Source organism: Necator americanus, chromosome I, assembly GCF_031761385.1.
Source record: "Necator americanus strain Aroian chromosome I, whole genome shotgun sequence".
Lineage (NCBI taxonomy): Eukaryota > Metazoa > Nematoda > Chromadorea > Rhabditida > Ancylostomatidae > Necator > Necator americanus.
The window spans coordinates 26290192-26311461 of NC_087371.1; the positions used below are offsets into that span (position 1 = coordinate 26290192).

The 21270-nt window shown below is 41.8% G+C and overlaps 2 protein-coding genes across 2 annotated transcripts; both read left to right on the forward strand.

Annotated features, from left to right (window-relative positions):
• Nucleotides 1-936: 936 nt before the first annotated feature.
• RB195_006917 (uncharacterized protein) lies at nucleotides 937-11325 on the forward strand (the record flags this gene model as incomplete). The annotated part of the gene is made up of 10 exons (XM_064180267.1): nucleotides 937-1186; nucleotides 5214-5365; nucleotides 5431-5511; nucleotides 6117-6255; nucleotides 8272-8390; nucleotides 9945-9996; nucleotides 10076-10206; nucleotides 10275-10338; nucleotides 10897-11042; nucleotides 11101-11325. 10 exons carry the CDS (start codon nucleotides 937-939, stop codon nucleotides 11323-11325), a joined length of 1359 nt encoding a protein of 452 aa, XP_064037153.1.
• Nucleotides 11326-11576: 251 nt separating this feature from the next.
• On the forward strand, nucleotides 11577-21133 carry RB195_006918 (uncharacterized protein; the record flags this gene model as incomplete). The annotated part of the gene is made up of 14 exons (XM_064180268.1): nucleotides 11577-11650; nucleotides 12655-12745; nucleotides 13660-13772; nucleotides 14464-14565; nucleotides 14639-14801; nucleotides 14852-14957; nucleotides 15111-15257; nucleotides 16850-16934; nucleotides 16996-17170; nucleotides 17226-17376; nucleotides 19189-19406; nucleotides 19613-19794; nucleotides 19900-20104; nucleotides 20966-21133. 14 exons carry the CDS (start codon nucleotides 11577-11579, stop codon nucleotides 21131-21133), a joined length of 1980 nt encoding a protein of 659 aa, XP_064037154.1.
• Nucleotides 21134-21270: the final 137 nt, after the last annotated feature.

The window sequence follows — 21270 nt, forward strand, 5'->3', positions numbered from 1 at the left end:
TTACGTTTCACAGCATTCGGTTATTAGCGCATCTTGGAGTTAATAGACCTTTGGTCAAGCTGCCTTAGCCCAGCTGTGGAAAGTACATGGGCGGAGCATGTTGCATGCGCAGAGGAAAGGTCCCAGTCGCCACCGACTGCAGCGCAGCGCAATTATCGAGGCCCGCAACTCCTAAGAGTATATTCTGGCAGCCACTCTCTCTCCACTCCTGATGCGCACCCACTGGGCACACTGCGAATTTCAGTCCCGCTCGCTAGACTGAGTTGTTCTGCGAGACTTCCTTCGATAATTGTTTTGTTTTCTATGCTCCAGAATCGCAGAAACGTGAGTTGCCTGGTTTGCCTATGTTGGGCAGATTTTTCGTTAATTTGTGAGAATCCATGCATGAATTTTCGCACAATGAATTGAATCTTCTTTGCACCCGCTTGTAGTGTCGTACATTAAGGTGTCGTTGCAAATAAAGTTGTTGCTGGAAGGTGCTAGTGTAAGATTCTTCTGTCGAAATATTCGATAGCAATGACTCAGAGAAATCTAGAGAATGAACCATTCGAAAGATGTCGGGCTGGTTGTAGGTCGGCAATGTTCTCCAAAGCAAGGAAGAAAACGATTATGCAGTTCTTATTCACTAAATTAATTACCTTCCTTATGGAGATGTTTTCTTTATTAGTAGAACAAAAATTACAAACAAGTTAGACGTTGACTTCGGCTGCATATTTGCTCCTCGGCTCCCGCGTGATAATCTATCATGATTTTCTTCCGCACAGAAATCACATTCTCTTAACTCAGCCACAGATTCCAAGAATGTCAAGTTCGCCTATTTATGTTTTTTTGTCACATCTAATATGTTGGACTGCACCTAAAATCGTATCCCTAACAATATATTTAAGAACGAGAAAAAGATAAAAAAGAAGTACTTTTTTTCAGTTTCTGCGGAGAATGGCTTTCGCTCGTCCATTCGCTCTGCAGTTCTCGAGGAGCGTACATGAGTTTCCCTTCCAGAGCTTCTTCTCAGATATACACTGGAATTTCGCGCACAGGAATGCCCTTGGAGACTTATATTTGAGACGTCTCTCCCAATCTGCACAAGTCATATCTAAATCTAATTACAACGTTGGGACTATAGGACACATTGATCACGGGAAAACGACGCTTACTGCTGCTATTACTCATGTGCTTGCAAAGCAAGGTTTGTCCGTTACATTGAAAGGGGTTTGTTCTTGCTGCACCTGTCCGGAACCGTGAATTATAGAGACGCAGCGAAATCGGCTCTTGCAGAGTTCTCCGCCTTTGACTTCTCACATGCTGAACCAACCAGGGTTGCTATGCAAAGCCGTCCCGTCGAAGCAAAAGCCACAGAGGTTATTATCAATACCTGTCAGCTGCAGGGCTAGCGTAGGGGTGAAAGTGATGGGAGCAATCTCTTTTCCCTGCATTCGATTGGAACAGCCTGAAATCTTGTCAATTTTGCGTTGCCAGTTTGTTTTAAGGGCAGCTTACCACGAAATTGGGGGTGTTGAGATCTCTCCGCGACTAGTTAGGGTAAAGGATGTAGTTAACGAACATGAGCACGATCATGCTCAACTCCCCTAACTATTCAGAAAACCGGGTGGAGAACGATCTCACCGGATCCCTTCACGAGTAATGTGCCTTATCTGCAATCGAGGAGACTGCTGATGCTGTCTCTCTCGCCGACTTGCAGACGTTATTTCTATGCCTGCTGTCATAGGCGTGGCATGGCACGTTGCCGTTATTGTAGGAGGTACGGTCCGACAAGGCAGTTGAGCGTGATCGAGTTCATATTTGTGAACTACATCTTCTAACCCTATTTATTCCAACACCTTTCGTTTTCGTGGAGATCCCAACATCTTTCGTTTCTTGGTATGGCGTCTTTAAAAACTCTATAGTCTGCATCTTCTAGTCGCGTCAAAACGACCTGAAACCTGTTGTAGTTGCTTAGGATGTTGCGTTCGAAGCGGCATAGTGAACCAGCGGCTGCCATCGAGATGGGACTCGTTACCTGCAGTCCGAGTGAAAATTAGCAATAGTCTCATTTCGATCGCAACCTCTGATTCCACCGTGCCGCTTAGAGCACAGACGCTTACACCAGGGTCAAAACGACACGAAGCACATACGCAATTGCGTACGTGGCTTCTTTCAAGGCGCTGCGGTGGAGCGTAGCGGCTAGGAACGTGGTGAAACCCTTGCTGGCACCTCCCAGCGCTGCGATTTGCGACAATCCCACTTCGGTCCCAACTGCTGCCTCCACCTCGCCGTTTCGAGCGCGTACGCAAATGCACCGCAACTACACTCGTGATCCATGTCATTTTGACTCGACTATACTTAACTGCGTCAAGCTTTAGGCCATTTTGTCCATAGCATTTACACTACAATAATTGTAATTGAAAGTCTGAAGATGAAGAAACATGTGTCACCCGTCCATTCCATAGACCGAAACATGCGTGGAAGTGTATGACGTGACGCTAAAATTATTCCTATCTGGAGACCCAATTAAGGAATTTAAATACCAGAATCTAGGCAGCTTCGATTCCCACTTTTCAGCTTTGTATAGCAATGTTCACAAGGTTCGATGGTTTTTTTTTGTAGTCAGATCAGGACGACATGGAGAGTGAGTTGCTGCGCCCGAAGAGGTGGTGTGGAGCACAGCGGTTAGAATCGAGAGGTACTCTTGTTCGCGCCACTCATCAATGCAGTTCACGACTGCACCGAGGCCCAGTGAAATATTTTCTGAAAAGAAAATGAATGAAACTCAGAGGCTGAGAGTTTAGACATTCGTGGCACTATTTCACAGAAAATAGCAGAAATGTGAAGAGTGGGAGCGTAGTCCGCTACTTCGAAAAAGCTTTAAAAGACAGTAGACTCAAGTAGGACTTAAGACTTCTTTAGGTCGTAGCAATTAAACAAGATTTGTTGATTTAGTAATTACATTAATTCGCTTTAACAGTCACTTTAATAGACCAATTGTCTTTTTTTTTGTCAAATGGTCATAACAGCTTCCCAATTTTTGTCTGGAAGCTCAACAGCTAAAAAAATCGTTTACAATTCGTGGCTTCTTTTTGACTGGTGGTCGATGTCTCAATATTGCTGAAGATGGTCGTCAACGAAAATCCGTAATTCATTTGCATAGCGGCAAAAATAGCTGCTGCTAACTTGCTGATCTTCGTGATTTCACTCTGATAACTACATTACTATATGCTTGTTTCGAAGTCCAAGGATGAATTTGACGAATGGGTTGCTAACCTAGGATTGCTAAGGAAGGAACGACCGTTTCACAAGTGCTGAACTTCCCACAAACTCACGAAGCAGGTGAACGCGAAGTGTGATGATGAGTGATGGAAGTTCGAATGCTACAAACCCCAGAGCCGTCAGTTTGGAATTCCATACAAGATTGGATAACTAAAGGAACTTTCTTCGAAACGTCGCATTGCGATCGCAAGAAGATCTTCCTGACTAGCTACCATTTCGCCTGCGACTTCGAGCTCGCTAAGGAAACGGCGCGAACGTTGGAGGTCGATGAAAAGAGCATAGTTCAATGCACTCAGTGGTTTCGCGATGTGCTTGTTGATTATTATATCACTACCGTAACGCAGTTCGGAGGACCTAACACAGTAGTCCAGATCGATGAAAGTGCTCCGCTCTCGCAATTGCAATGTAGTCCGCATCGCAAGGACTGCTCCTTGGAGGTATTCAAGTTGGAGTACAGGACCAGATCCTAGCAATGGAGTAGATGTTAACAAGCAAATAACAGAGGGAAACTGTTTGTTGGCTTATCAGTGGTCATTCACATATTAGTTGTGGATTATTGGCGGATCTCTGCAATCCACACAACGAACTTTTCACTTTCGTCTTGGTTAAGCGTTGCGTAACAGATTTATTTGAAATACTGGTTTAGTCGGGTAAAAACGACATGAAGCACGGTGCAGTTGCGTAAGCGGCTGCGATCGAAGGGGCGCGGTGGAGATAGCAGTTGGAATCGAGGTCGGACTGCCACGAAGTGCAACAATGAACGGTGGTCGTAAATCTCCTCACTCGATCCTAACTGGTACGCTCCTCCACGCAGCGCAGCTGCTTAGGCAACTGCACCATGTTCACTTCGTTTTGACCCTACTATAATTGTCATGTTAGTGCCATGCCACAGGGAGATGGCGCACGCGCACTGCGTATTGGGATGGTTGCACCAAAGCGACCTGAAACCTGGTGTCGTTGGGTGAGTGGCTTCGCCCTAGTTGGCGCGGTGGACCCACCGGTTATGTCAAGGGTCCTAGCTTGCTCTACTCATCTCCGCAGGCCGCGTGGAACCAGCGATGATACTACGTCGATGGCAACCTTTGCTCAACTACGTTTCAGATGAGAGTCAATTAAAAAGAAGACGTCTTTTATAATGAATATATAACGTGTGAAAATCGGTAGTCAAAAACAATGATTTGCAATTGCTCGCAATAATAAGAAGTCTCTTTGGGCAAGAGGTTTTTCATTATAGTGCAACATCTATAGACGCGCAACCGGTTACGTCTAGTTACCATCAGACGTATTGCGTAGGGTAGACGCGTTACGCCCTCGATGGAGGCAGATACTGACACGATTATCGTATAACACGGGAATAACTTCTCTTAGGAGAAATTTCATTTAATTAGCCTGACTTTTTATGTCTTTTCAATCCTTTTTTTATTGCTGTTACCAAAGTACAAAAAATCTGCTTTGGGAGTGACGTTAATAAGTAATTTAAAAGCAGCATACCACGAATCCGGCGTGGTGAGGGAATACGCACAAAAAGCTAGAGATGGGCTTGTAGGGGGATCCGAGTGGTTCCGCTCTTCGCTCTCTAATTGCCGTAAAAAAACAGCGCAGAAGGCTTTTTTTTACGACGATTTCAGTCGTAACGCGCCACCTTTTTGCTCACCCCGCATCCAATTGCGACCAGTGAAAGATTAGTGGTGTCTTCTCGGCAGCCTATTCAAATGGATAGGCCGTTGAGGAGCCAGAATGTGTACATAGAGCCTGTAGAGACTAAAGCTGCTCCAATGCCGTTTTTGCGACAGTTAGGGATGGATAAGCGGGACCACATCGAATCCCGCAATCTACAAACCCATCTCCAGCCTTTGGTGAGGATTCCCTCACCACGTCAGATTCGTGGTATGCTGCCCTTAAGAAATACACAGCCAAGCTATAAGTAGTTTTTATTCAGTTTATTATAGGCCTTGCAAAACCTGTGAAATTTGATGAAATCGACAAAGCCAAGGAAGAGAAGAAACGTGGAATCACCATTAATATTGCTCATATTGGATATGAAAGCTTGAAAAGAAGGTATTCGCATACTGACTGTCCTGGCCATTCCGATTTTATAAAGGTTCGACAGTTATGTGTCATTCCATTCACTGCTAAGGTATCATATACTTGTACTTGTTTTCTCAGAATATGATTTGCGGCACGGCTCAAATGGATGCAGCTGTATTAGTCATAGCTGCAACTGATGGTGTGATGGCTCAAACAAAAGTAAGTCACCTTACGCTTCAGAGTTCCTCGGGAAATGTCTGCTTCAGCAAGCTTCACTAATGTACTCAAATTTGCACGTAAAGTTGATGTAGAGTTTAAAACCTCTACGTTAGTATTTGAGTGCTCCTATCACGACTATGATACTAGTTTTGTACTTAATATACTCAAAGTAACACTCTACATATAGTAGAGTCAACACGAAATGAAGCGCGGTGCAGTCGCGCCAGCAGCTGCGCTCGAAGTGGTGCGGTGGACCATAGCAGTTAGGATCGTGGCGGAATCCTTGCTATCACCACCCATCGCTGCAGTTCGCAATAGTCCCACTTCGATTCTAAACGCTGTCTCCACCCCACCGCTTCAAGCGCAACCACTTACGCAACTGCACAGTGCTTCATGTCGTTTGACTCTGCTATATTTAACTTTCCATCAAGACAGGTTTTCCTGATGTTGTATTAGTGAAGGGAGATTCAATTAACCCTGATACGCAAGTTCAGAAACATCTGCTAGTCCAGAATTTTGTACCGCCATGTGAGGCCGTTCTGATCATTTTGACACAACTGCACTTTGTTTCTTCATTAATGTCGATTATTCCTCCTTTTTTGAAGGAACATCTCATCCTAGCCCGACAGATTGGCCTTAAACACATTATTGTTTTCATCAATAAAGCGGACTTAGTGGAAGATGATGTGCTGGATCTTGTGGAAATCGAATCCCGTGAATTGCTGTCAGCTCATGGTTTTGACGGTATGTTCATAGTTCTGTAATTTGGTTCTAGCTATTGTATTTGCTCTCCGTGTCTGAATTTACAGTAATAGCTAGGTGAGTAAAAGATAAAGTGTTGGCGTTAATCAGTCCGCTTGGGATGCGCCACCGCGTTCACTTCAACTCAGAATCGTTTGAGGTTTACGAACGTGTAAGTGGTCTATACAAAGACTTGCCGATGTGTCAAGTCAGTGTTTTTATCCTCCCAGACAAGTCTGGTACCAACAGGACAAGTGATGCACACCAACAAATATTTTATCCACTTTTGGTTACATCGTTGACATGAGTCAAAGTTGATTAGAAAAAAGGATAAAAGAATAAAGTCACTGGCATATCATTCCAATTCAGATGCGCCTACGCGTTTTACTGCAATTCGTTATCGTTGAGGTTTTGGAACGCGTGTTGACCTATACAATGACTTACGGGGCCCAGCCGATAATCAAGTCAGTGTTTTCATCCTTCCAGACAAGTCTGGTATCAATTTATTGATCTCGGGAGGATGCATGATTAGCACTAGAGCGGTTTCGAAACATCGACCATGGGGCTACAGCCTCCAGCCGCGCTACATCTGCCCGTTGATTAGGAATAATCATCCAAATGGAGCATGCGCAACCAACCTACAATTCCAGCGATTTGACGCGGAAAATACACGCGCCGACATTGACACTTATTGGAACTGTTTTCGTATCACCCATGCGATAAATATTTATTTCGTTCACGACGCAAGTGATTTATGTTTCGCATTTCAACAAAAACTCGTAGAATCTATGATCTCCATCCATCTTTCTCGTCAACTCATCATTATAAATACAGTGAAAAGAAAGAAAAATAATCTAAATCTCACCCTGAAGCTAATATTAAACTTCTCATACTATCATCTGTATTTTTGATGCTTTAAAGCATACCACGAAATTGAACAAGCCAAGACGAGATTGGGATCTCTTCAAAAATAAGGTCAGAGGGTCTAGATCAGCGTGGGTCGCGCTCAATCCCCCGTAGTATAAAGAAATGTGACCTCGGAGACGTCGATCGAATTTTCTACGAGGCGGCCAGCAACGCGTTACGTATACGTGCGCACACATACGCAACAGAAGCGAGCGAACAGACAGGTAGTACATTTTGAATTTGAACAAACGTTACTGCTTCGGAATCTTCAAAAAAGGTTCAAGAATGCTGCTCTTTATCTTTATAAATTTCAAGGGTGGTTCCATCACTAATTATTTCTGCAAATTTTGAGCACTAAGCGTGCTTGTTTAGCTGACGAAGTTTGGGGAAGTTGTTCATTTGCTCTTTGGACGTACTGATTGATGGACAAGTTACTCTTTTGTATAAAGAAATATCGCGCGAGAAAAGTGATTCAATATCGCTATAGAGGAATGGTTATACTCCTGGGACAATTTTAAAGTCATTGGCAATCATTGGTCAACTGGCGAACAGTCAATTAACAAAAAATTCATAATTTAATGCATATAGCTGAAGTCACGCGAAGTAGTAATGGTGAATTTTATCCTCAGGCAAGACTGCTGAAATCTTGGATCACTCGATTTCATCATCTACCATTTCTTTCCTGGCTTGTAGTAGTAGGAGAAAACCAAATCCTCCGCGACCAATCATAATCTCTCACCGCAAAGAAGTCATGATTTGACCAATTTTTTGATTGTGTGTTGAGATCGATGCATTGCCTCGTGGTGCTCCTCCAGCTTTCATTGACCAGTAAGAGAGACAAGAGCGATCGATTCCACTGTAGGATTGATTATATATTTATATTATATAATATATATAATCAATCCTACAGTATATATATGTATCAATATATATATTATATATATATATTATATATATTATATATAATATATATACATTCAGCAATTCAGAGAGCTCCATGAAATCGCTTTGGGGATCTTTTTCAGTTTTAGCGTCTACAAGCAATTGTTTAAAAAGCAGGAGACTTTCAAAATATATATGTAAACCTAGAGTTACTATTTTAGATCCTTTCAGGAGACAATGCACCTATAATTCGCGGATCAGCCTTGCTTGCCCTAGAAGGCAAAGACGCTTCGAGTATAACTGAACTTCTCAAAGTACTCGATGATCTTCCAGAACCCCAACGACAACAGGTACACTTTGCATGAAAACGCTCCGATATTTTTCAGAACTAGTGGTGACTTTTAGTGTCTGCTGTGCAATGAGCACTTATCCCACTTTGCTTACCCCAAAATCTCGACAGAAATTTTTTGCCCAAAATTTATCCAAATTTGCTCTGATAGCAGCCAATCCTATCCCTTATGTACCCTACACCTGATATAAGGCATCGATTGGTGTACGCTGTACAATGCGACGTTCTACTGAATCATATAAATACTTTTCTCAAGGATGATATTCACGTTATTGGTAACAAAAAAATTATCACATATCTTTACTTTGTCCTAGAAGCTTCAACAGAGAGAACTACTAGTACTATAGATTTCAAAATTGTTTCAAGCTTCGTTGTTGTAACTTGTTGTTTAAAAATTGTTTCTTGACTGTCTCCATTTTGTTGATTTTTTGCATTTCTTCTTTCCAGGAAATACAGGAATACAAGAATTCCTTTACAGAATTCCTTTAATTTTTTTATTCCTTTACAAGAATAAAAGAAAAATTAAGTAAATGATGGACATCGCATGTTTCCATTGCAGAAAAATTTACTAGATAAGGAAAATGGCAGAAGGAAACATAGATGCGATAGCGGGAGCCGCTGCTCTGATCCCTTCACTTTTGGACGGTTGGGGAAGGAACCTCCTTCACTTTTGGACAGTTTTCGAAAGGACCCCCTTCACTTGAGCTGCAATCCATGAGCTAAATCCCCTTCACTTGAGGAGGGTCTGGCTTTTCCCTATCGCACCTATGGAAGGAAACATCAAGCATATACTCGCCTTCTACTCCATCCTCTACATCCCAATTATCAACTCCATTCAATCCTCCTCTTTGGACATCTGACAGCGTACGAGTAATGTTCCATTCTGTCATTTTACGTCATCATTTCGAAGGTTTCCTGTCGCGAAATGGAAAGAGAAGCTTCTAGTGCTCTTTTCTCCTATTCAAACCACATTTAAAAGCTGGGTTCCACGTTCTACATATATCCATTTGGTTTCAAATCGTTGTGGTCACCTCTAGATCAGATACTAACATAACATAATTCCCTTTATGCAGTCTTCACGTTGATGGCGACCATTCAACCTAAGCGGTGAAATAGTGAGAAATAGCTCAGTTCTAAAATACTGTTAGAGGGACGTGGAAATTCCTTACAGAGAAGACCACTGAACGGAACTCAGTGATTATCTTAACTTCATAATAAGCGGTTCTCGCTTGACAACTCGACTTGTAGGTAGTTTATTACGAAATTGGCTATGCTGGGATCTCTCTACGAATAGATGGGGTAGAGGGTGTAGTTTCCGGGTATTAGAATGATCACGTTCAGGTTTGTCGACTAATCTAGAGAAAAGCGGTTGAAACAGTGTCTGTGCGAGCGAACGTTTAGAAGGGTCTTAATATAGCGTCGACAATTTTTGAAAGTTTAAGCATTGGAACATTTCAGTCCAATACATTTGAACATCTTTTAAATAGTCGGCTCCATTGAGCACAAATGTAAAGATTTATTTTCATTACAAGGTAGAATGAGTTTTAAATTTCAGAATGAACCCCTAATAATGCCTGTAACTTCTAAAACTGCAATAACAGGTCGAGGTGAGTGTTGTGGTTTTTGATTTATCAAGAATCAATTCTATCGCAGACGTATGGCTTCTTTTACTGTGACCTTTCGTAGGTACCGTTGTCATTGGGACTGTCGAACAGGGAATTTTGAAAAAAGGTGACAAGATAGAGATTAAAGGTGACGGTAAGGATGTTTCCACTGTTGCATCGGACATCCAAGTCTTTGGAAAGAGTGTAAAAGAAGTTAGTTTCGTTCTGATCCCGCCTTTTCTCTGTTGTATTTCTATTGGAGGATTTTGACTTCTTTTCAGGTGAGGGCTGGTGATCACTGTGGTGTCCTGTGCAGAGGAGTGAAGGCGGATCAAGTAGCACGAGGTTGGTTTCTCTAGCTTCCTTCTGTTTTACTTCTTTTTTATTTTTGCCATTCCCTCTAGTTTTTTTGTAATTTTTTGTTCTTTTGTTGTTGGAATAATTTGTTAAAGGCAGCATACTATGAAATTGACGATGTTGGGATCTCTCACGATACGATTGCTAAGTTACCCCTAGCTGTTCCGGGAGCATGCATTGTCAACTCAACTTATCTGCGAGGCACCTAGTAACGTCCCACATCTGTGAGTGCACGTGTACGCCCTACATCTGCCAGCGTCAGCAGGCCATTGATTGTCTAATATCAGAAACTACGTGTACAAGTACTCGTGTCCATACAAATGTGATTGCGCTTCCCTAGTTTACCATGTGTCAACACGGCTCTCACGAGCGTACTTGCACATGAGGTACTGGCGTCCGTTATCCAATTACACCTTAACTCATCCCCCGCTCTGCGCGTAAGAAACATGGTTAAACGTCACGGTATGTTACTAATGTAGACGAGACAACCACAACCGCAATTATTATGTGAATAGAGCAAGTATGCATAACTACCGAATATTTCAGGGATGTGGTTGGGTCATATTGGCTCTGTGAACGTTACTAACTTTATAAAAGCAGAGATGTATCTTCTCAGTGAAGAGGAAAACGGCAGGAAAGTTGGGATACGGTCTGGATTTACCGATAAATTGTTCTGCAGTACTTGGGATCAGGTATCTCAAAATTCTTCTTTTTGACCCACATGCAACTTGTTTCCCTGATGTTTTAAAGGTAGCTCGATTCGAGCTCGCACAAGAACTTCTGATGCCCGGAGAGCACACTCAAGCAACGGTCACTCTGATGCGAAGTATGCCCTTCAGAAAAGGAATGCCCTTCACTTTGAGAGATGGCAACACAAAACAAACAATTGCTAGAGGTCTAATTTCTGAGCTGCTGCCTCCGGTAACAGTGGAGAAGTACAATCTTAAAAAAGCTGCTGCTCATCATGAGGATTAAGCAACAATCGGATACGCTAGGTGCCACATCATAGTTTGTTTTTGTTACATTTCACAGTGATCTACAGGTTGGCTGTTAATATATGTATAAAGCATGTTTGAAGGTCGTTATCAGAGGAATTATATCGCAGCTGTTATTGCGACATAAAATGTTCCAATTACTTGTAATAGTTACTTTCATTGTCCACCGAGAGGTTTAGCCTGATGTTTCTATTGTGAAGTGATTTCAATTCCACTAATCATTTTTACAAGATGGTGCGCACTGCTGAAGAAGATTTGGAAGACTACATCTGGGGAAAGTGCAAGGAACAAAATTATCTAGAAAGGTAACGATACCTGATTTTTTTTTCCTTGTGTTGTTTTGGTTAGTAAATGAGAATAAAAACTGATGCGAACCAGACCCGATTTGAGGGATTTGCTCGCGAAGATACTCGTTGACCTACGGATCTGTGAGTTAAAGGCAGCATACCACGAATCTGAGGTGGTGCGGATTTCAGTGGAGTATTTGTACACGGGATAGTAAATTATGGAGAGGGGTGTGATTCTGTCTATTTCTTCCTAATTGCCGTAAAAAACTCCCCGGAAGATGCGACGCCGCACAAGGCTGGCTCGCTCCAATCGAACTCCTTGTGGAAAGTAGTGCGCCGGAACGCTCGAAGCCGTATCTTTCGGGCCGTTTTCTACGGCAATTAGGGAGAGATGGGCGGGATCACCCTTCTCTCAATAATCTACGATCCCGTATGCGAATACTCCACCGGAAATCTGTACCACTCCAGATCCGTGGGGTGATGCCTTTAAGCCAGAAGGAATGTTGATGTTAAAGGGCCCGCTTCGCTCGAGTGCGGTAGGATTGATGTGATCGAGGAAGGACCTTCAGAACAAGAGGCGGACATCTCAAACAGGCATACCCTACTTTTCTCGATGCATATCGATGAGATCAGTAGGTCTACCCACCGACCATACAGATTCGGTAAACAACTAAAAACGAACTGGAACTTGGTGTATTCTGCGTAGGCGGGTGGACTCAAAGCGTCACGGTAGAGCTGGCGGTTGCGATCGAGACGAGACCCTCTACAGTCTTTGCAGTTTGAGCGAAGCAAGCGAGGACATGTATTCGATCGCAACCGTCAACTCCATGGCGTCGCACCGGGCTCAGCCGCTTAGGTAATTGCTGCAGGCTTCAGGTGGTTTTGACGTGACTATGCACTCCCACCGATAGGCGTCGACAGTATGACTAGATTCTTTGATGGGAGACCTTGTGACCGCGTGTAAATATCCCTATATAGATAATTCCGGATCTCTCTCGACGATTGTATTTGTACTTTTTTAGAGTTGTTCAGTGTGACCAATTAATCTCAGGAAACATCTTGCGGAGAGTCAGTCAGATTGATGAGTCTCTGAACAAACAACTGCGGAAAGGGGTAAGTTGTTTTCATATGGATGATTCAGAAATATTGTTCCGAGAAATGTCCTTGGTTGAGGAATAGGTCGTGTTCATTTTTTTTTTCGGAAAGAACATAAAATTAAGAAGCATTTCCTGTATGTTATGTTAGTATGGACAAGGGATTATTTCTCACTATACAAGACAGTGCTATTCGGATTTTTCAGTTTTGTTAATTCTTGTTTCTTCAAATTGTTAAAGTTTAGTGTTAAAGTGATAAAGCGAAGTGTTTTCGTACCTTCAGTTTTTCGCAGTTTATCGAAGTGATAAGGCCGTTGAAGTTGCTTGTGGGATTTGTGTTTTATATAAAGGACATCGAATTTTATATAAAGGACATCGAAAATCGAAACATTTAAAAAAAACATGGCAAAAGCAATTAAAGGCATGGAGGGACTAAAGAATGGTAGAGGTTGTTGAAAACGGTGCGAAGAACTGGGATAGAGATTATATTGTTGGCTAATTCGCACTGCTTTTTGTTTTGTTTCCAAGAGAATTGAAAAAAAGAATTTGTCCCTGAATCCACGAGAAGATGAGAAATTCTCTTTGGAATGATGTTCAAGATCTTGGAGATACATTTTATTTTTATGCACATTTTTCACCATAAAAAGGAAAATAGTCACGACTTGTTCCTCAACCTAATAAATTAGAAAAGAAGCTTGTACTCGAAGTAGGCAAGGTCGAAGTTGGTATAATACAGCTCGTACTTATAGCTACTGCAAATTAAGAGAAATAGCTATATTAGTCGTAGAAACTGTTCTAATTAATTAGCAAAAACGAAAGAAAATAATGGTAAAACTTGATTTAAAAATATGGTTTTATTCTTCTTGCCACATATTTGCGATTTTCATGCAAGCCGCAGGGTTATCGCGAAGTAACTCACGCGTTCTATTTCAGGTTGAGGAGAATCTTTCACGGCTTCTTGAACAAACTACTGCTTTGGAAGCGTTAGATTGCACACAAAGAAGTGTCCATTCGGAGATGAACGAAGTGTATGAAAATTGTGACAGGTATAAATTCAGTTGAGAGTTTACATCATGCGAGCGCTACGTGATGAAAACGCGAATTTAGATCATTTTTGGTAGGTACGTTGAAAAGGTGAAAGTATCGCTAGCTCCAGTCGAACTGCAGAGATGAGTGAAACTATCTTGGTTAGCGCGACGCTTCGAGCGCAGCCGCTCAAGCAACAGCTGCAGTTTACAGATCCTTTTGGTTTAGAGCATTCGATTGTAAATGCTTCAAGATGACTATTATATGGGTTATGGCACTGATGCTAATAAAGAAGGATTCTGCTCTCTTTACTACCATGAAGTAATTCCATTTTTCATGTACAAATACAGAAAAAAAGAAAAACTATCAGATAAACAGGAAGAAGAAGCTACGAGGAGCTTATCAGCACCATCGCTATACAGATTATTTCCCCGTCAGCTCCCTACGGTGAGAGATGGCACCAAAGCCCGCGTCCACAGAAAACGCAATGTGTCAAGCCCTCAAAATACGTTCAATGGCAGCTGTATGTAACAGGAAAAAAAAGAGCATTTTTTTCGACAAGTTCTCTAACCTGAGAATCCAAGAAGGAGTTGAAGAACACAATGTCGTCGTTGCTGTTTTTAGGTGATCACGCAGGCGCAGAAGCTGTTTAGCTAGCTGTAACTATTTAAGTCAAGTCGTGGTGCCACTAACTCGAATATTCCCACTTAGGTTTGCAAAGGTGCTGAACTCGCTTTTGTGTGATTATCGTAAGATGACTACAAAGCTAGAACAGCTTACATTGGAAAGGAATCTTACTACGGATGTTATTAGGTCTGTATTTTCTTCTCATTTTATTGAACTCACCATTTCACTGTGGCGTTCAACAATACCTTTTTTAATGCAGGTGCGAAGAGTTGATAGATTCTCTGGAAAAACGGCACGAAATAGTTAAGAGGTCAGAAATCATATGCGAGATTAAAGGGATCGTTTCGGATAATCCCGATTTGTTGCTGGTCTCATGGTTGCGTGAAAACCTTACCGAACGATTGAAAGCAGTAGAAAATGAGGCAGGTGCAACTACATCACTTTTTTGGATTCAAAACTGATGTTATTCAAGGTACGTCGATCTGCTGCTGACGATATGCGGAGAGGACTGATTAGCCTCAATGCTTCATTGGTCACCTCAGCCATCAGAGCTTTATCAAATCTTGGTGTTATCGAAGGTATTTCTTTGAGACCTCGATGTAGAGTCCCAATCTTTCTGGGATAATTTTCCGTCTCATTGTTGGTGGATGAATGTTACCTGAATAATTAATAGTATAATCTTTCTAATTTTGATAGTGACCTATAAAAAAGCGATTGTAATATAATTGCAGCTGAATTGGAAGTGCAGCTATCGTCATCGGCTGCCGAACTAGACGTAAAACTTGTGGAACTTTCTTCAGCGGCTGATAACAGCGTCCGACTTCTACCACAGTGTATCAACTACATACACTCACAACTCGAGCAATACGCTTTATTGGGTGAGGCACCTGTTAATCATTCCTTTTCATCTTGCTTAGATAGTATATTGTTCCTTCACCTTTTGTGTTGTTGGTGTGTTATGGTCTATGCAGGGACCTTCCCTACGTTTGCTTTTTTATCTTCAAATATTTGTTTAGTAGAGAATGTAACCGTCCTATACAATTGATGTTTTATTGTAAAAAAAAAATTGTTTCTGCACATTATAGAGCTGAGAAATCGTACTCGATACTAGATAAGTACTCGTTGGACGCCAGTCAGTCATCCTAGCACGTGGGAAAAAACCTAAGTAGTAGTGGTCTGATAATGATTGAATCCCTGGTGGAACAGAACTGACTATGGATCTACGTTGAAAAAAAAATGAAACTCAGGCAGAAAACTCCGTAGACTATTTTATTACATTCATGGTACATTATTCTGGGGCAGATTTTGGACTAGGAGAGTCCATTTTGTACGGCTTTCAGTTGCTCGAGCTGCGCCTCATAATAAGGAAAGGATTTCACTTCCCGCGCGGAACTTCGTGGTCGAAATCAGACCTTTTGGGTGGAGATGATGAAAAAGACTTAAAGAGTTACTTTGTTAACTCAGTTTGTAATTCATGCCCTTTATGCGCCCTTATTCCATGCTCACTATTGGAAAGAATTCTGCATAGGAAATTCCAGCTAGCGTTACATTTAATTTGAGCGCCTTGGGTGCTAACAAAATAATGGCCCCTCGCTAAGCACTTACATCAAGTACATGAGAGCACAGATCACTGTGCTCTCATGTACTTGATCAGAACTGCAACAGTATACAACACCACGCAATGAGTGAATGGATCGGAGCTCGATGAAGCTCAGCAAAGCAGTTTAACAAATGGAGATCCCGTTAGCGACAGCGAATGAATATGTTGCGAAAAGACTACCTTGCGCTAAAAATCATTATTTTGAATCGAGAGAAATGTTGACCTATAAGGGTATAACATTAAAACAATTCTCAGTAGAAAAAATGTGTCCTCACAGGAAACCACATTACACCGTGAAAAAGTGGAAGATGAATTAAGATTGAATAGGAGCTACAAATACAATATGCAAAAAGGCGACCTGACTAAGGTTCTCAGTTTAAGGCAGCATGCCACGAATCTGAAGTGGTCAAGGAATTCGGGGGAGAATCTAAAGTTGCGGATGGCTGTAGATTGCGGGATCAGGGGTGGTTCCGCTCACCTCTCCCCGATCGCCGTAAGAAACGGCGCGGAAGACGTTTTTTTTCTTTTTAAAGACGATTTTAGTTGCAACGCGAGACCCTTCTGCACGCGCCGCATCCAAGTTCAATCGGTCGAAAATCAGTGTCTTCTCACCAGTCTATTACAGTTAAACCAAGCCTTTTAAGGGGACTGGACTTGTGTATAGAGGAGCGTTCTAACGTACCTCATAATAACCAACATGGTTCCCCATCTCTAGTTTTTCTCGCGGATTCGCTCACCGCGTCAGATTCGTGGTATGTTACCTTCAAGTAAAGAGAATTATTTCATACTGATGGGTAGATTGCGCCAAGTGTTAGTTCTGCACACCACGACTCTTTAACAAGCATTTTACTCATCTGCATACAAATTTAGGTTCTGCTCAGCTTATGAAGTTTGTTGAGAAGCTGGCAAGGATTATTCGAGCTCGAGTGCCTTTGGACGCTCCTTTTTCTTTGAGGTTGCATATACTAGATTTCTCCACTTCAAAGCTGTTCAGTTGGCTAATTTTTGTGATTGAGGTTTGTACAGCAGATGAGCCGCGTGCTCAGTTCTCGTCCCGAATGTTCTGCACCTATAATTGAAGCTCTTCGACCGCTTAAGAACTCTATACTGAGTCAGTCCTTGGGTCGTCTTCATCAAATAGTGGATCAGTACGACTTCACAGCTATTCAAAGCAGCGTTTTCGTTGATACGGTATGTGGATTGCTAGGAGCTTTAAAATCTATCAGTATCATAAACATAGTTTCAGTTGGTCTCGGCGATTGAAGAAGAAGTAAAGCGTCTGGAGTGGGATGTGGAATTGCGAGAGGAAGCACAAAGAAACACCCAGAAATGTTTGGATATGGTGGCTAAACGACTCGAATCTGAGATAAAACTTGATGCTGAGAATTTGCTTCTTGGTTGGTTTTCACTAATTTATAATGTCCTGCGACCTGTGATAGAAAATTGGTAGAAAGTTGGTTTGGGTAACTACGTAGAACGTTGGGTTGAAGGAGACAATCACATGATATATATATATATTTTATATATATATATATATATATATATATATATATATATATATATATATATATATATATATATATATATATATATATATATATATATATATATACATGATGATCACGTCAGTGTTTTTAACCTCCCAGACAAGTCCAATTTATGTACCCCGGAGGGATGGAAAGCTTGGTTGGCACTACTTTCGAACCATCGCCATCGACCGGTATGGCTACAACGGACCTCTAACCGACTGCCCCCCCATATATCACCTTTATCACTTTGATCCCCGTTGTTCTTCGAACTGGTCGGGCAAGCGCCAATAATCCTTCCATTTGTCCCGATCGCGTGCCAGAGTTGCCCAATGGTTTCTTGTTTCACATCACGAAGAGCATCGAATTTTTCTTTGAAGGACTTTGTGATGAAGTCTAACCATCACGTCAGCGGTCTTCCTGTAGTGCGCTTAATATCGTGAGGTACCCAGTGGTAGCCGGCTCTGGTCCAACGGTTGTCGTTAAAATACATCATGTGTCCGGCCCACCTTATTTTTTTTCTTATTTTCAATTCTGGAACTGCGAAGACTGGCACAGTGCTTAATAGACCGACTGGACTGGAGAAGTCTAGAAATGATGACGATGAGAACACTTCATCTGAACTGCGTACTAAGTCTATTGTTACATTGTTACACGACGACGTCGAGATGGGAATAGTTCTTCGCCAATACGACTTAGATGGATCAAACCGCAACTCTATCGGATCGTACTATCGCGGTATTTTTGCATTCCCGCAGGGATAGTGGGAAATCCATTCTAGCTACATCGGCTATCTCCCAGATAGTTGTCACGTAAATGATATTGGTGATAAAACGTATGTTGTTTCATCCATATTTGAGGACAATGCATGATGCAGTAACAATGTCGAGTGGTCCGTAGCGATTCGCTGTCGCCCTTGTCTGCTTCGTGTTGTTATAACGTTGGCTATGGTGTTAATTCTAGCTCAAACCGCTACTATTCTTTATATATAAGAGATACACAGTGCAAGGAAAGTGATGATTAGTGCGATAATACTCTCTTATCCTGTACGCAATCTAAAATGTACTAACTTTCACAGTGTTGCTTGTTGCTTTCGAGTAAGTTTTGCTCAAGTTAACTTCCATGAAATTCTGAGAATTACGGTTGCAATAGTTGCAGCTCTGCTCTCTTGATGTTAGCGAATACAGAACCAATTAATCTCTTTTTTTACTATTGATTGTGTTCTTTTTATTTCCTAAATAACTTCTGGTTTTTAAACGTTTACCTTGAACTTGATGTTGCGTGAAAATCTGGTGGACAAAGTTCGGATTGTAGCATGAGGATGACGAAGCTCAATTCCTCCACTCAACCAAAAAAAAGTACTGTAGGAAACGGTGCTCGTTCCCGTATGTTGGGACGCATCAGCTGTCGTGCCCATTCCGCACCTACGACTAGGTGGTCAATAATCAGTGAGGTCTCCCCAGCAGCCTATTCCAGCAAAATCAATTAAGAGGATTCTGATGAGACCGGAGAGAATGTTGACAGTTCCAGCCTGCATCGTACGATAAGAAGTAAAGCGGTTCCCACGCTGTTGTTTAGTACGATCACGGGAAATAGATCGCAACCATGCCCGTAATCGACACCCGAACTCTTTGTTTCAGTTTCATACGTTACGCTGTCTTTAGACTGATTTCCTTCTTTGAGGTGATCGCCTGCGAAGTGACCAGGCGAAGAACTACCGACTACTAGAGATCGCGAGCAGCATAATTGCCCTATGGCCGTCACAAGCTAACTCGTTGGTATCATTTGAGCAAGAATCTGTTTCTGCTATTATGGAGGCTATTCGTCAGAGCATATTCACAATAACTGCATCAATGCACCATGAACTGAATGGCAGTAAAGGAATCTCTCCATACATGCAGGTGCGTGGTAAATTCTTCGTCATATTGTAATCTTCACAGTTTTATTTCTTTTTCTTTCCCTCTCGTTTCTTGTCATTCTCACTTAAAATTGTTCTCGTTTACTGTAACTAATTAGACCAGGATTGCAGTGGTCCGAAGTCGTAGCGTGTAATGCTTTAGTTACAAGCTGTTGATGTCTTTAGTTGATACTCAGTCACTTTGTTAAGGAGCTTCTGGGATACATTGGACGTGTTGAGTTTCACTTCTCCCATTTCCCTTCAACTATTCGGCGGAATTCTGCTCTTCCCTCAATTTCGGATTACATAATTCAACTCTTCATTGTAAATGCTACACTGGTAAGACCATTGAGTAAGCCAGTTCGTGAGCAACTACACACAGATTTGGAAAAGTGAGTAATGTCGAGATTCTCTTCATTCAGTTTGTTTTCATCTTTGTTAGGATCATTTCCGATTGCTTTCCGACTAGCAACAGTCACCTTGTCAGCTGCTTATAGGCTGCTTGTTGAAGTGCATTCGAAGTTGAGTCCCAGCCTGAAGTTTCCAAACAGGACACATTTGCTATCGTTGTTTTCCCACGAAGAGTCTTCGGTAGCTTGCAGTATGGGTGACGATTCTTTGCCTGCATGGATCTACATTCACGCACTCATCTGTGACAGCCCTGACACGCTTATATCGCCTCATGTAAGCGTACAGTGGCCGGTAAGAATCTGTTTCAATTGGGATTTTCTAATGGATGTTGACAGAGGTTTTGCAACACTGATTTTTCGCTTCTGAACTGTAACGATACTTCACAGGATGATTACATGATTATTCAATTCATTGCGTATTTCTTACAATTGGTTATCTTCCCTCTGTCGTTGCTCCAGTGGAAAAAAAAAGATAATTTTTGCGCTCTCAACTCTTTCGTTGAACTCTCAATTTCTTCCCTAGAATTGTTAGTTGTTGGCCCAAAGCAATTACCTCTAAGAGCTTTTGTGTAAGTGATGAGCTCAACGGAACAAGGCTTTCCATTTCAGACCCTGATGTTTTCAGACGTTTTCGCCTATACCGATATATGTTGCGAAGAAAATCTGCAAGATTTTCAAGCTAGGCTGTAGACTGCGGCCCCACTCAGTATTTTAAAGTCACTTTTATTGTCATTCCACTTCTATTGTACAAAAAATTTTCCTGCGCCGAAGCATTGTTTATAAGTTAAAAAATCGCGAACATGCCTTCCATGTAACATGCTGTAGATTATGGTGATAGAACCGGGTCAAACCGACCTAAGTGCGGTGCAGTTACGGTTACGCTAGGAGCGGTGCAGTTACGGTTGCGATCGAGGTGATTCTTCGCATTGATATAGCCGAACTGCAAAGATGGGTATGGGTCCAACCCCAATCGACAATTGCGCCGGGCTTTTTTCGTTTTGACCCCACTATGTGTAAGAACGGTGACTCTACTTTGAACTAAATTTAGAGCATGATGAAGTGTTCTTTTAAGCAAATGTTTAACAAGTGTTGCGAGATCTGGTACTGTTACTTATATTTATGTTTTTTCAAGTTGATAATAGTGTTCTTTAAGATTGAACAGTACGTGAAATGGTGTTGCGAAAATTCGGATCTGGAGATAATATCTTTTCTCAATGGTTTGATGACATCATACACTACACAAGTCATCAATCGTCATGAAACTGAATACGTCCCTCACTATCCACGGATAATGGAGCTCATAAAAAAAGCAGCAGAATAGTTTTTGCAATCAAATTCTTATCTTGTGTACTACATATTCTGCATCTGTGATCTATACTATATGAAGTTTGTTTAAAATATATAACTTGTTCTTATTCTGCTTGAATTCCTATATGAACGTTCCACGCAATGCATGGG